At 42.7% G+C, this 15652-nt stretch overlaps 1 protein-coding gene across 2 annotated transcripts in view; it reads right to left on the bottom strand.

Annotated features, from left to right (window-relative positions):
- lepr (leptin receptor) overlaps window positions 1-15258 on the bottom strand; it is a 32653-nt gene extending 17395 nt beyond the window's left edge. Inside the window, exons 1-2 of one of the 2 annotated variants that reach the window (XM_031575014.2) lie at window positions 15173-15258; window positions 1151-1200 (exon numbers count right to left, since the gene is read on the bottom strand). In XM_031575014.2, the coding sequence (XP_031430874.1) occupies window positions 1151-1190 (40 nt within the window). In that variant the 5' untranslated portion in view covers window positions 1191-1200; window positions 15173-15258. Of the gene's footprint in view, window positions 1-1150; window positions 1201-4071; window positions 4324-15172 lie in introns of those variants that run through there. The other variant, XM_031575013.2, reaches the window with a different exon arrangement.
- Window positions 15259-15652: the final 394 nt, after the last annotated feature.

Here is a 15652-nt window from a genome sequence, read left to right as displayed (position 1 = left end):
ACAAACTGCCGTTCAAGCAACCCTAAATAATTCAGTTGGGGGCATTTGGCTAAGCCTTCAGTGTTGACAGATAAACTGCTATAGTGATGTTGACCTCCCGAGCCTCTCTACCCATCTCTGTCCCTCTTCCTCTCCTTCTCCCCTGTCAGCATATGCCAACCTCATGTCTGCATCCCTCCCTCTTCCTCTCCTTCCCTCCATGCTGCCCGTGCACCCTACACCTCTCTCTCTATCTCTCTCCTATTTCCCTACTAGCTGTTTGTCTTGACACAGCCTCCTGCTCTCTCAGGCACTCTCGCAGGGAGCATCTATCTCGTTGTTTGTCCCCCTGTGTGTGCGCTGAGTGACTATCTGTTAATAATCATGAGTCTATCTGGAGGGCAGTGAGAAATGGTTGGCAGCTGGTGGGTTCACAGTGATGTTTATGTCTGCAGCATTACCCCCCCCCCCCCCACACACACACCCCACACACACACACACACACACTTCTAGCTATTCCTCCGCAGCCTCCCACCGAGTGTGAATCACCCAGGCCAGCTCCCCTGCATGACTGGCTCATGGAGGTTTAACAGAGGCATCAGTGGGAAATCTTCAAAATCTTCTCTGAGGACAAACATACACATTGATTCTCTCTCACACACACGCACGCACACACGCACACACACACACACACAAAACACACACACATACACGCACACACACACACACACACACACACACACACACACAAACACACAATCCTATGTGTTAAGTGCAGTGTCACTCTGGACTACAGAGTTTGGCCCATTGAGGCCTGTGTGTTTGAACAACAGGCATGTAATAGTGCACTAGGGATTGGGCACCAATCTTACTGGGATGGCTAACCACACCATTGACTTGGCTTTGATGAATTGCCCTCAGTCACACCATGAAGCACACTAATTAATAACTTTAATAACCATTTTGAGCAGAATAGACTAGCTGTCAGACAGAACAATGACAGAAGCCATTTTAGGGCTGTTATATCATGGATGTGTGTGTGGGTGTGCATAATGAAAAACAAATGATGTGTGTGTGTGTGTGTGTGTGTGTGTGTGTGTGTGTGTGTCTGTGCCTGTGAGCACATGCATTAGAAACTGTTAAGAATTTCATGTGGTGGGTAAGCACTTACCATGGACAACGACCACCAAACTAATCAAGAGACCCAGCATAGTCAGAATCCTGAAGTGGAGAGAACAAAGAGAGAGAGAGAGCTTCAGAGATGACTACAGGGCATGACTCAAGGTTCTGGCCACAGTTGGGGCCCACAGACCACAAGGCCAGTTAACAGCAGACAAAAACACCCTACACATTTACATTTTACATTTACATTTAGCAGACGCTTTTATCCAAAGCGACTTACATATGACTTACAATGTATACACATTTTACATTTACACTGATGGCACACTGCACATCAGGAGCAATTAGGGGTTCAGTGTCTTGCTCAAGGACGCTTCGACAGGGAATCGAACTAGCAACCTTCTGATTACTAAACGACTTCCCTACCACTGTACCACTGTCACCCACTGTACCACTGTCACCTACACAGAGTGCACAGTCCTTAGGAGCCAGGTGGTATTCATTGTGCCATATAACAGTCAGACCCGCTACTTGAGATTTGAGCTCAAGACCTTAAGAACTGAAATAAATCTAGAAATCTAAATCTATATTAGGCATTGTGATTAATCAAGTTCAGGTATGCCTTCTGCATTACACAATTATTGTTATTTACACACCCCTCGTGCCAGTATGTGGACCAGTATGATAAACACATTAAATGATCAGGCAATACAGCTTGACATATTGTACTGTTATGACTGTTGCATCAAGGTATAACAACAGGCACCATTATTTAAAATATAACATCTTTCATTTAGTTTAACTTGCACCTCAATAAATAGAAGATGAACTAGGAAAATAAGCTATTACCCCAGATTAATGAGCAAACAAATTGATCTTAAGCTGTGTAGGTACTGATTAAATCTGCATTTCACCTTACCCCTACCTTATGAAATAGGATATAAGGGACCAATTACCCACAACCCACCCTCTCATCCCCTTAGTTCGAATCCCTTTTTTGCATGAATATTTCAGTGCACGTTCCCACTATGCAAGAGGAATGAATCTGACTGAGGGAAGGAGAGATAAGTCATAAGGAACGAAAAATAATGGTGTGCAAGAGCAAGATACAGCCTCTCCCCAGGCTGTCATTGCACTCAACTGCAGAAAGAGATTCAGTTGGTGGGGGAGAGTGTGGAACAAACCCAACTGAATTTATTCAATGATCTGCTCCCAGCTTTCATTCACAGCTTAAGCAAAGTCAACTTTCATATACCTCAAATTATCAGGAAGGGTGTTTCTCTTGAGCCTAGATGGGAAATGTCCAGGACATCCATTTCATTCATTCATTCACAGTTTAAGCTAAATCGACTTTCAAATTCCTCTAATTATCAGGAAGAGTGCCTACCTTGATAGGCAACATCCTGGACTTCCATTTGAACAGTGAACAGTCACATAACAAAATGCTACTTTGACTCCCTAAGTGTTTACACTATTCACAAAAGCAATCAGCTATGTCTCGGGCTATGGTTCCAGCCAATCCCAGAACATTACATCCAGCGGAATGGCAAACACAGTGTACAATTTATGTATTTACAATCATCTTGAGACACCTTATCCCCAACACGTCCAACATAAAATCGAATTTGATTTGTTTACTAGAGAAAAGCCACAAAATACAAACGTGTGGGTTGCACCAAGAATGTTTTGTGGAGACACTGCAATGCCTGCTACGATCAAATAGATATCATACACAAAGCACCTTAGGTGTAAACATTAAAAACAGGGAAAGGACTTGTACACTTGATAAATCCCTATCACTCCCTAAATGAACCTAAACATCCAGGCTAGCAGCACAACACGCACACACGCGCAGGTGTCAGGGACCACTGTGTGTCCTGTGGCACTGAATGTGTTATTCACTGCCGTATTTAACCAGTGATTAGAATAATTATGAGACCAGAGGACCAGGCCTGTGGCTATTCAAATGTGTGAGGCTTTTGTTTTCCATGGAAGATCCTACCTAGTAAAAAACACATATTTACATCCACCGTCCACCAATAGCACACAGACAACAGTAGTGATGAACAAAGGGGTGGAATTTTGAAGTCAAATAGGGGATCATCTGAAAACCATTCAACCAAGAACAAAGTAAAGAATTCTGAAAAATGACTTTGGAGTTGTACATCTGAAAGGACAATAAGGCGTCATCATCATAATTTCATTATTTCAATTTCAGGGAAGTAAACCCTTACATAAGTTATTAAGCTTACTCTACTTTTCCGAACTGGGAGGTCACCTCAGCTGGAAAACAGTCATATCTTTTTTTAGTTTTAAAGCACAATGGTTTCTTTGCTGGACTAGAAAATCCCAGCCCCAATTGACGGAGAAACGTGTATCCACGAGGGAGGTTCTCCAGCAAGTTCGTGATGCTGAAGGGGTGAGTCAACGTCTTAACGGCCAACAACCCTGGGAGCGTTCTCTGCGCGTTCATTTGCAAAGAGGAAATCCTGACTTTTCCCCCGACATACAGATTCCATTGTAGCGTTACGTCAAAAGTAATTATCTTTAAAGATGTTAAGGAAATACACTTCATATGGCAAACACAACTACATGTCGGTCCGATTGCAAAATTACCCTGAAGCCGTACACTTCACAGAAAAGCCTGTGAGCCCTGTAACAAAGTCTAATTACAGCAACAAAGAACAGCAACAGTTGTTGTGCATTGACTGTGAATGACTTCATATGCTACCGAAGCTAAGAGTACAATCAAGAGGCGACTAAATGAGAGGGAAATTGCTAACAGACACTGCGCGAGCTGAGGATGCCTGAGTCGCACCAGGACGGGAAATTTCAGAGGAATTTCACACGAAAGTCAAGGTTAAGAGAGGTTAAGAGAGGCACTACAGAGAAAAGAAAGACAGACAAAATGAATTAAACATATAGGTTCAAAGCCTTACAATACAACATATAAAAAGACAATGTCCTTACTTCGTGGATAATAGAGTCCCAAAGTTCCTTGTTCACTGCGATTACGTGCGATCAGATCGTTGCTCCGTTTTGTTTAATTGTGAAAATGTGTCTTTGGCATTGTTTCCTCATGGCAAGTTACTCACAGAAAGCATGCTGACACTACATAACATTAACATACCGTCCATTTATGCCGCACTAGCGTGACCCTCCTACAGACAAGCCGTCAGTTCAACACCAGCGGCAAGGTATACGCCGTTCCTCTACTTCGCGCATATGGAGAGCCGCTCAAGGCGGATACACTTCTGGAGCAGTGACATCACGCATATTTAATAGGTTCGTCACAACCCAAACCTAATAGTCTATTTTCTATAGGCTGTATCGTATTCATTGTGTTGCTCACCCACTGTGCTGTTTATACTATCACACCCAATCTATTGCGCTGTCTTAATTTAAGGGAACCATTAATAATAAGACATTTAAAACCAACTCAAATTGTGGCCCTGTGGGTCAAACACACAAGGACATTTCAGAAAACACATCTTTGAAGACGGCATTTCACAAAACACGACATTTCACAAATAACAATCACATTTCACAAAGATTATGTAAAAGGTCAAAACTTCTTGTCTGTCCTTTAAAAAAAAATATGTTTATACCCATTTCCCAAAACTATAAAAACTATTCCCATGTTTTCACACGATTCAACTTTTTGTGAAAAACTTTATGCACAAATGCCTTCATATATCACTGGTTGCACCATGTCCTCATTTAGAAAGCACACAATTCCCCAAGTGGAAACACTCAGAGTCAAAATTGTTCACACACCAATCAGAACCTTATATGATAGGTAGATAAAAGGGCCATGGGTCAGTTCACTTGTTTTGGCAGAATACATGTGTTTTTGTTTCTTTATGTACAAACTGTTTCCTTTCATTGATTTATATTGGTAAGTACATGGAAATTATATTACTGTATTTTACATTCTTCATCAGTTACTACAGTAGATTGAGGAATTATATTTTTCTAAAATGGATACATGTGTTGTGTCTTTATATTGTGTTCATCATGTAAAGGGGTTGTTCTGGAGGGGGAAACCATAAGAACCATTTCTGCATTGCATTTACAGTAGTGTTTTGAATTGAATCCCCAGTGTGTATGTGCTATTTTGTAGTGGATATGTATTTAATAGCTTTTGTATGATGTCTGAAGGCAAAGTATGATTTAGATGTAAAACTACATGATTTTGAGTGGAGAGTTTGGTATTGACATGGAAGTATGAAGTTTGTGCAGATGAATGTGCAGTTATGCGTTTCTGATCAGTTTTGAGAAATGGAGCATAAATTCAAGAAAAACTGCAATAAGGTCACAGCCTTCCCACAAGAATCGCAAAATCTTGGAAGGGACTGAAATTCCTTCCAACAATACGAACAAAACAAGATTTTCTGCACTAAAATTCATGCACAGATGCTGAGAGAAGAAACAGGAAATTACATTAAACTGTCGTCAGGGACTTGGATTCTGTCCAATCACATTCATGAAGGGTTTTCCCTCTTTTTCTGTAATCTTTGTGAAATGTTTTTTTTTTTTGTGAAATGTCATAGTGTTTTCCTAAATGTTGTTGTGTTTTCCAAATGTTGTGTGAAATACTGTTATATGTTGTGTTTTAACCCTCAGGACCTCCGTAAATGACCAAACATCGAGGTAAGTTTGATTCAAGCACAAGAGAAAGGTCTTCAGGCTTATAACACACTGTTCTGTTGCAGCATTCATATTACATCACTCGCCCGGTGATCCCTGTCTGAAATCATACAGGGTTTAAAAAATTCTCCTAAATCTAATTTAGCGCCTACCCACTGTGTTGTTTATTTTTGATAGCGGTTCCAACAGCCAAATAGTGCACACAGGCATATCTGCCACACTTCATAATGATGGAAGAATTGCAGTCTTTATACATTATGGCAGACGGCCCACAAAGCTGACAAAGATCCACTGAGTTCAACCAAGCCACACACACACACACACAAATGTTTGGCAGATATATCACTTCTATAAGGGCAATAAAAGCTAATCTGCTTGCCCAGTCACCAGAGTCGTGAACTGTCCTACATCAGGCTCTGAATGCATGCCATGCCCTATACAGGATAGGCTATCACTTGCAGTGATTTAAGATTGTGTCAGTGCGCAGTGCCCATATCTTACCATCCCTGTCTGAGGGGGACATTCGAAATTCCAACCAAAGCCAAAGCCACTGTTACATTTTATCTCCATGATGACAACACATCGGAAAGCAGATCAAAACGCCTGTCTCGGTACTCAGTGGCAATACAGCTATTAAAGATTCAAAAAAGAGATTCAGTGTAACAACTAAACACACTCCACCTGATTTATATTCTTATTATTTATTATCTATTTGGTTGCAGAATCTTCCAGTGTGTGTGCAATTAGCCCATGATGCCGCAGGCCTAAATGTGGTGCATGTAGCATGTAAATGGTTGTAAGTGAATCGGTATGTGAATCTTCCTACAGTCCCCTAAAATGTGATCTAACTGTTAAGATACACAGGATAATCATTCTCCTACTGAAATTCCATGTCAATGTGGTTGTGGGGGCTGACCTATATCTTCAAACAGACAGACACTTAATATATTCCGACTATAAAATCAAATAGCCTTCACCACTAATTTAATATTTATGGATTATAGAAGTACAGAAATGACTCAAAGCTAAAGGATTGCCTCACCCTAGTGGCATTAATACATTAGGCTACTTGACCGAGAGAAAGACAGAAAGGAAGAGATGCAGCAAGCCAAATCAAAAAACAAAACCTGTCGCGCGTGCTGTTTAACGGGATGACATCACCCCGTAGCATCACCTTCTATGTTAAGGCAATGACATCATCCACAAACTATGTCATTCTCCCGGGGGGTAAACCTTAAGGTGCCCATAAAATATTCAGCAGGGTGTTTCTTTTGTCGCTAGTGCCTACAGAAATGTAGGTTACCAGTAAGACGAGCAGCATTTATCAAATGCTGTGTTCACAACATGATATGGTTCGACAGAGTCCAATGTGTTATGATCTGTAGCCTATAGCTATTCTAATAAGGTTAGTATTCTAATAGGCTACACACATGTGGTTGCAGGTCTGTTGTATAGCATCACTCTTTCACTAACACAGGGTGATGCCTTTCATTTTGGCGCACAACGCCAACTTTACTACCAATAGCTGGGATTCCACCCAACTTTTTAATGCAAATCCTGAGTGGAATCGCTTGAAATTCACCAAAAAATGAAACAGAGTCGCTACTCGCTAGAAGGGTTTGGATTAACTCCGGGGTTTACATCATATGGTATAATGCTACACTGGGTTTGATGGAAACGGGTTATTTGCATACATTGTTGCAATTGTATTAGGTGTTTCGGTTAAAGTTTCCCTGACAACATTACCTTCTGATCCCACAGCTGTTCACAACTCCTTCTTTGATTACGAGACTGCCCATATTAATTCGTGTAACACGATGGCTGGAAAGGCGCACAGGCTGAGACTTTCATGAATGCCCTTAAATATACGCATGAGTTGGATGGAAACCCTGCTGGTGACAGGAACTAGAGTCGAAGCGGGAGCATTTACTTACTAGACATCTCGCGGTTTGTCACGCGAGTGTATAGCCTCAGTAATGAGAAAGATGTGGGCCGAGTAAACAGATGTGGACATCTTCATTAACCGAGCAACCACATTCTATGAATGTTCCTCAAAGGTTTGCCCTTTCACTCGTTGACTAATCCTGACACCGCAACGCCAAGGCCCTTTAAATGTTTAAGGGTTAGGATAGTTTGACCCTTCTAATTCTGGAAAAGAGGCGTTGAAATGTAGGACCCTCAACGGCTATTTGAGAGTCACAAAACCAATTAACCCTCGAGGGCATGTGTGGATATCGGAATAAGTGCGTCTGTATGTAAGAAAATGAGAGCACTGCACTGCCGCCCACTGTTTGGCTTGCAGATTTGCCAGATCCACCCAGTAAAGTCTACTGTGCTGTTCTGTATAGGCTACAGTGTACATTCTTTCGTGGAAAATTTTAAAAAATCTGTCCATTAATAAGGGATTTGAAGGAAACCTTAAATGGGGGAAAGAAAGCAAGAATCATTTCCCACAGTTACTGTTTGCTTAGAAATTGTAGAAATTAGAGAATATCAGAATTTCCAGTGCATTATAGAAGAGTGACTATTGGGATGGTGTACATGTTTATGGAAGGTCTGTGAGAGTCACCTGTTGGTGACGTTATGCTGCTTTTAATGGCTTAAAGCCAGATTGGAGTTTTCTGCTCTGCATGAGTAAACCTATCCATAGACGCCCACAGTGTGTGTGTGTGTGTGTGTGTGTGTGTTTGTGTTATTGCCTCAGTGTGTATACTGTACATGAAGTTGTATGTCTTTGTTTGTTTGTGTGTGTGTGTTGGGGGGTAGTACAAAATGCAGATTCTTTGTTCCCAAAATACGCTTAAAGATGGCCCAATTCAAGAAGTTCTGAGTAAAATTCAACTGGAAGAAGAAAGACCTAGAGAAAGCGTAGAGGAGATGACAGAAAGGACATGAGAGGTACGGAGGTTTGTTGACCCCCAGTTTAGATGGCAGTCAGGGCGTGGTTCTGTATCATATAGCAGTGAAAACAGAGAGCCTAGGCCCCGCCTTGCAATGTAGCAATAACGACAGGACTAGGGCCTGGTCTTATTCCCTTTCCCTTCTGTTTCTACATATTGCGCAAATGCTCTGACAGAAAAAACAATGTCTTGTGTCTCTGGTGCACGTGCGTGTAAAGACTGCTTAAGCAGTCCCATATGAAATGCAGGGACAGCCGTTTCCAATTTATTTAATGGGGGCTGATTAGTAAAAGATCCCCTGTCTGACTCAAGAAGGGGAAAAAGAGGAGCACAAAGCTGTGAGTTGTTTGCTCCACCAGGGGCTGTGTGTGTGTGTGTGCATCTTGGCTGGAAAGCCACAGAGTCTTGGAATTCTCACCACCGTGGCAGTAGTCTGCGGCCCCTCCGCACTCCGCCAAGGCCACAGTGCTCTTACGCGAAGAGCTCTCCGACTGCCAGAGCACTTTCCAGAGAGGGTGGGTCTCATTCTCAAAAAGCTGGACACAGTTTTTTTTTTTCTTTTTGGATTGTGTCAACTTTCTCAGTGTGTTGCACCATTAAGCAGATAGCTGGAACCCAACCCTCTGCTCTGTTCTGCTCTGCTCTGCTCTCCAGCAGTCTTCTTGGTTTAAAGAAGTGAGAATGTCTTACATCCCTCTCAACACAGTCATTCAGCATATTTGTGCCTCTAGTATCCTGTTTTGATTGTTATGACAGATACAACCACAAACAAAGATCCATTGTGTCCCAGGTTTTACAGGTTGGACCCGTTTACATCCCTTACACAAAAGCATTAAAGGCACTCAAATACAAAAAAGGGTGTATTGATGACTAGTCCAGTGTTAAATTCTATACCAATGCATCCTACCGCACAATGAGAGGTCATGGAATGTATTTTCTCATGGTTGCAGTTCTGATCTGGGTGGTTTTGATTGTTGTTAAGGGGCTGGAGAGCGGTATCAGAGCAGGTAACGGGGAGGACAGAGACAAAGTGACAAGCTGACGTTCATTTTCAAGAGAGTTGGCAATTTAGCAAACAAGAGACAAGTGACTGTGGCATCGCCAACTAGGCGGTGCGGAAATAAACTAGAGGTCTAGTTTTTGGCCACAAGGCGACCACCAGTGGGAGTGACACATGCTGCTTAAAGAAATGAGCAAATCGTATCTAGCTATCTAGCTTCTTTCTTTCTTTTTATCTTCTTTCTTTCTTTTTATCTCATTTTGTTATATTTCTTATGTAAAGTAGTATTTATTTATTGTTACACCAGGCTCTATTGCTCGTAGCTTGAATATTCTCTCCCTTGTATGTCGCTTTGGACAAAAGCGTCTGCTAAATGACTAAATGTAAACGTAAATGTAATCTAGCCCACTTGTTTTAGTGCTGTAATCTGGTGACCACCAAGGTTGGAACGTCCATTTCTCTCCCTCCTGTGGCGCTCCTGTGTCGCTTACGGCATGTAAGGCTCAAGCCGTCCAGGCTACAAAGACCAGCAGACAGGTGTTGGCATGGAAATTTGTAGCCGGATAAGCATCGGGGCCTGGGGCCGGGGTGCTTGCCGGTGAGGCACGATCTGCTGTTATTGCCAGTGTCGCTTTGACTCTTCCCCCTCGGGGGCTCAAAGTCGCCCGGAGACAACCTCAGTGAACCTGCCACCTGCTGCACCGATCCCCACACACATTCACACACAAGCACACAAACACACATATACAGAGAGAAGCACACATCCACCCAGTCACACACACATTCACACACAAGCACACAAACACACATATACAGAGAGAAGCACACATCCACCCAGTCACACACACATTCACACACAAGCACACAAACACACATACACAGAGAGAAGCACACATCCACCCAGTCACACACACATCCACACACAAGCTCACAAACACACATATACAGAGAGAAGCACACATCCACCCAGTCACACACACATTCACACACAAGCGCACAAACACACATATACAGAGAGAAGCACACATCCACCCAGTCACACACACATTCACACACAAGCGCACAAACACACATATACAGAGAGAAGCACACATCCACCCAGTCACACACACATTCACACACAAGCTCACAAACACACATATACAGAGAGAAGCACACATCCACCCAGTCACACACACATTCACACACAAGCTCACAAACACACATACACAGAGAGAAGCACACATCCACCCAGTCACACACACATTCACACACAAGCTCACAAACACACATATACAGAGAGAAGCACACATCCACCCAGTCACACACACATTCACACACAAGCTCACAAACACACATATACAGAGAGAAGCACACATCCACCCAGTCACACACACATCCACACACAAGCTCACAAACACACATATACAGAGAGAAGCACACATCCACCCAGTCACACACACATTCACACACAAGCTCACAAACACACATATACAGAGAGAAGCACACATCCACCCAGTCACACACACATACACACACACTCTTTCACATATTCACATTGAGAAAACACAGCAGTTACATTGTCCAGCCATGTGTGAGTGGATGAGTAAGCCCACTATCACATTGCAGTAATGACGAGTGTGGACTGTGCATCTGAAATACCACAAAACAAGTAATCAGTCCCTCCAGGATTTTGTGATCTTGCGGTTTCGCAAATTCATGCAGTTCAATGTTCTCGTTATTATAATATTTCTGCGAAACAAACATAAAGGCATGGAATTTTTTGCATTATTTGCTATTAGAAAACTCAAAATCACTGAAATTTATAATTGCAATTTTTGAGAATTCCTGCAGCAAGCCGTTTCAGTCACTTTTGGATGCAACAATCACAGCAAACCCTCACAAGATCCTGGTGTCACTGAATAATCTGTGATCGAACTATGCTCCCCTCACTATCAGATGTTTTGATGAGACTAATAGCGTAAGCATTCATGCCTTCCTATTTCGGTGTGCTATTTTGTTATGGACAGATGTGAGACAATGAATTCCACAAAGGAATGGAAATGAACTAATATAATTAGGTTTGTGAGGAATCTGATAAAAAAGTCTTTAGACGTTTGATTACCTCTTCTCTCATCCAAAAGAATGAGGAGAGTCTTTTGGAAAGCCTACAGTAGATGAATGCATAAGCTAGTAATTCACGGGGTCGGAAAAACACAAATGAAACATAATTTTCTTGCTGGACAAACACACACGCACGCACAAATGGAAGACTTAGATAATATAAAACTTAGTAAGTATAGTCACCGATTGATGATGTGAGACCCACCTAGTTTCAACAATACAATCAATTAGTCTGCCAGCCTTCCTTCACATCAATATGTCAGCCAGCCCTTTTTTACACAGTAAGGAAAATGGCTGAAAACTAAACCAAGTCCCAATACTGCTTGCGACTCAAAACTGTTTTTTGAGCCAATGAGCATGATCATTGTGTACCTGGAAATACACTAGAATATCATCAATGGCTGGAGAAACGGAAAAAGGATGACTATAACCGAAAGGTATAGTCTGTGATTCTGGCAAAAGGTTGCTAATATTTGGGCTAAACAAACCAATCAAATTACACCCTTCCATTCTGTGCTCCTGAAGCACTGTGCAGATTGGCTGGAACAATGTATTGCTCGATCCAAGCCACTTTGTTTGTTTGCCATTTATAGAGCCAGGACTGTGAACAAACACACACAGGTTTTCTGAGAACACACACAGAACAGACAGCTAGAGGACAGAGAGGAACTATTCACTGAATTTGATGAAAAGTGTATTGGATTAGAATCACGGACTATGCCTTTAATGATACTTTCATTCAGTGTCCTTTCACTCGACTTCAATGTCCAGAAACCAGAATCCAACTCTGGATGGAAAAGCTTGAGAATGACCCTCCTCCAACTGTCATGGGAATACCCCCTACTGAAAACCTTCCCTCTGGCCCAGAAGCACCATAGGCTCAAAGGAAACACTTGCTCTGGTCAGATGGGGCTACAAGACTGGCCCAACCACCTGTGAATGTGGACAAGCAGACCATACAATGGAGCACTGCCTTGTCTGCCCTCTGCTACCCAACCCCTTGCAGGCTCAAAAGACCTTGAAGTGTTCAATAAAAAACGCAAAGGACTGTGTAAAGAAATGGGAAACTGTCATATAACCGTCACGCTTCAGTGAAACGAAAAGAAGAAGATTCAGTGTCCTCAGGATATTCCACTCCACAGGTGATGTAAGTTCTGCCCATTCAGTAAAGCAGCAGAGAGAGGCGTCTGCGAATGAGCCTCTCAGAGTTAATAGAGATCATTCTCATCATACCTCTCGAATCACAGGAGGTGACATGTATGTGAGAGTCATCTCTTCCTTAACAGCACTTAAAACACATAGAAAATACATTAACATAAAGGTAGCAGTTTGTAGAGATTGCATGTGTATGTATGTATTTTTTGGGGGGGGGGGGGGGGGGGGGGGGGGGGTAATGCATTATTCATTAGTGAAGGTCCTTTCACCTCTAATATTACTGGATGTTGTAATATTGCATGTTCTTGTAGCCACAAAATCCCAATATCCGGTCCCTTACAACAGTACATGGTACCCCTCTCTTTGCTTGACTTGCTTTCAGCATCTGACTCCAACCCTCCCTGGGCTTTTCATCCTGATGGGAAGCATAGCAGCATCCAAAACCAGCAAGAGGCTCCACCGCAGAGCATTGAATGTTAGCATGATTTAGGAGCCGCTAATTGACCATTAGAATGAATCAGCATGCATCTTCCTGAAAGCCCGGGGGCCGGTCGCTACCCTCAGAGGCCGTGTGTGTGGTCCATCAGCACACAACAACTCCAGCTACTTCACCACATTGTCCCCGCCGGCTGTCATTGTCCAAACGTCATTAGCGTTAATGCAAACGAGATGAGACAGAACCAAACTAAATCAGAGCATCATAATAACCCCACCCCATCCCACCCCCGATCTCAATAGCCGCACTCACACAGAGTAGATAACTGGTTTACGCTCTTTCTCTGTCAACACCGTACATCAGCACCTCATAAAGCTGTCTGTGCATCCTAAATGAGATCTTCCCTTCATAATGGCACCTGCAGCAGACATGCTTCTGTTCCGCCGCTGTTTGAAATCACTTCAGCACATCTGTTGTTTGACCGCGTACACACAGTGTTTACAAAGCAGCACTTACTACCATGTAGCTGGCCTTTTTTTATTTCCACACCTCGTGTCCAACTCACACTGAAGCGAGCAGCAGCGACTGAGTTGGATGCACAGCTGGGCACAGAGCTCTTTCTAAGTTATGTTTCAAGCTTGCAGTCATTTTGCATTATTGTTGTTTAATACTAAGCTCTTAAGGAGGAGGGTGAAGTGGACCTGCAAGTCTTTATGTGAATAAAATATAATGCAATACAAGTAAAGGGGAGAGGAAATCAGAATGACTGATAGCAAGGGCATGGTCTCTGGGACGAGCCTGAGGAGAGCAGAAGCCCCAAGGGGGAGCAGAGGATGGAGTAAGATGGACTTCGCTAGAACACGTGCTGAGATGAAGGGAACATGACTACTTCCACTTGACAATAAAAAGAGAGAGAGAGAGAGAGAGAGAGAGAGAGCAGGGAAGAGAGTACGACAGAGGAATACAGGAGGAGCAGAAACAATGTGTGCGCAAAGAACACAGAGGTAAAGCTTGACAGAAAGATGAAACAACACATGAGTCATGTCACAAAGAACTTGAGGTGTATTATAGTCATGTTTATTCAGATTCAGATTATTGCAAATAATAACCAGACCTCATCTCTGTCTTTGGATGACAGCAGCTGGAGTGCGTGCCAAAACGGAGAGACAGCTGCCTCCAGCTCTCAGGTAAGAGAATAGCACATCCTTGGGCTGTCTGAAGATGACAACAAACCTACCATCACACAATGCAGTGGGACATGGTGTTCCTTATTTGACTGCAAAGCTCATTATTGCAAAAACAAACTATGGTCTACTTATTTCACACAGCCAAACACGCTTCCCATAGTGAGCAATTCACTTCAGGGTCTATGGTTAACAGTGCACTGCATTGCATTGCAAAGAGCCCCTTTTGCTGCCAGTTTCCCTTCAATACAGCAGAAGGAATGGATCCCTGAGGTATTGTAAAATTCCACAGCACTCAATTCAAAATCAGAATTAAAAATCCATGACCACACCTTCAGAACCACGTAGGGAGCCTCGGAAACAGCTAAAAAAATAATGAGCTACTCAAAAATTCACCTTATCACACTTTCTTTTGATTGTAACACATGATGCAACAAACAGAAACAAAATATGTTTTCTTTGATTAAACAAAACCAAAAAGTTACTATCGTGATTATTTGAACTAATACTATGAGATGTTTTCTCATATAACTCCTCTATTCAATTCTAGAAAGCCTCTTGCTCAGACTGTTAGCACCGACTCAATCAGTGTACGATGCCACAGAAATGAGCCTCCTGATAATGAAACAGCAGACACACTCACCTGTCGCTGCTTGCTCATAGGGCCAGTGTGGAGGTGAATCATATGGCATGTTGTGGATATCTGCTTGGGAAGTTTTGTTTGGCTCTGGTGGCCAGGCGGCGGAGGGACTTCGGTCGCTTCCCCAGTGGTCTCTGGGTAAACGAGCTGCTATTCTGAGCAAGCTCACTAAGAATACACACCAATCATCAATCACCACTGCTGCACTATGAAACAGGACACTCAGAGAATGTGTGTGTGTGTGAGTATGTTTATGTGTATATGTTTTGGACTCTGAGTGTGTGTGGTGTGTGTCTATGTTCGAACTTTCTTACTCTGCACCTGCACATGAGTCCATTGCCAGAGGTTTAGCATACCACTGACTCAGTCCTTTGCCACACACTGGTTGTTGTCTGATATAAAGTGTGATTTGGAAAAGGTGCACACATGTGAACATATTACAATGATAGTGCTGCTGTGTGTGTGTGTGTGTGTGTGTGTGTG

Source organism: Clupea harengus, chromosome 10, assembly GCF_900700415.2.
Source record: "Clupea harengus chromosome 10, Ch_v2.0.2, whole genome shotgun sequence".
Lineage (NCBI taxonomy): Eukaryota > Metazoa > Chordata > Actinopteri > Clupeiformes > Clupeidae > Clupea > Clupea harengus.
Note: the sequence above shows the minus strand (reverse complement) of the source record. Positions and strands in the feature narration are given on the sequence as shown.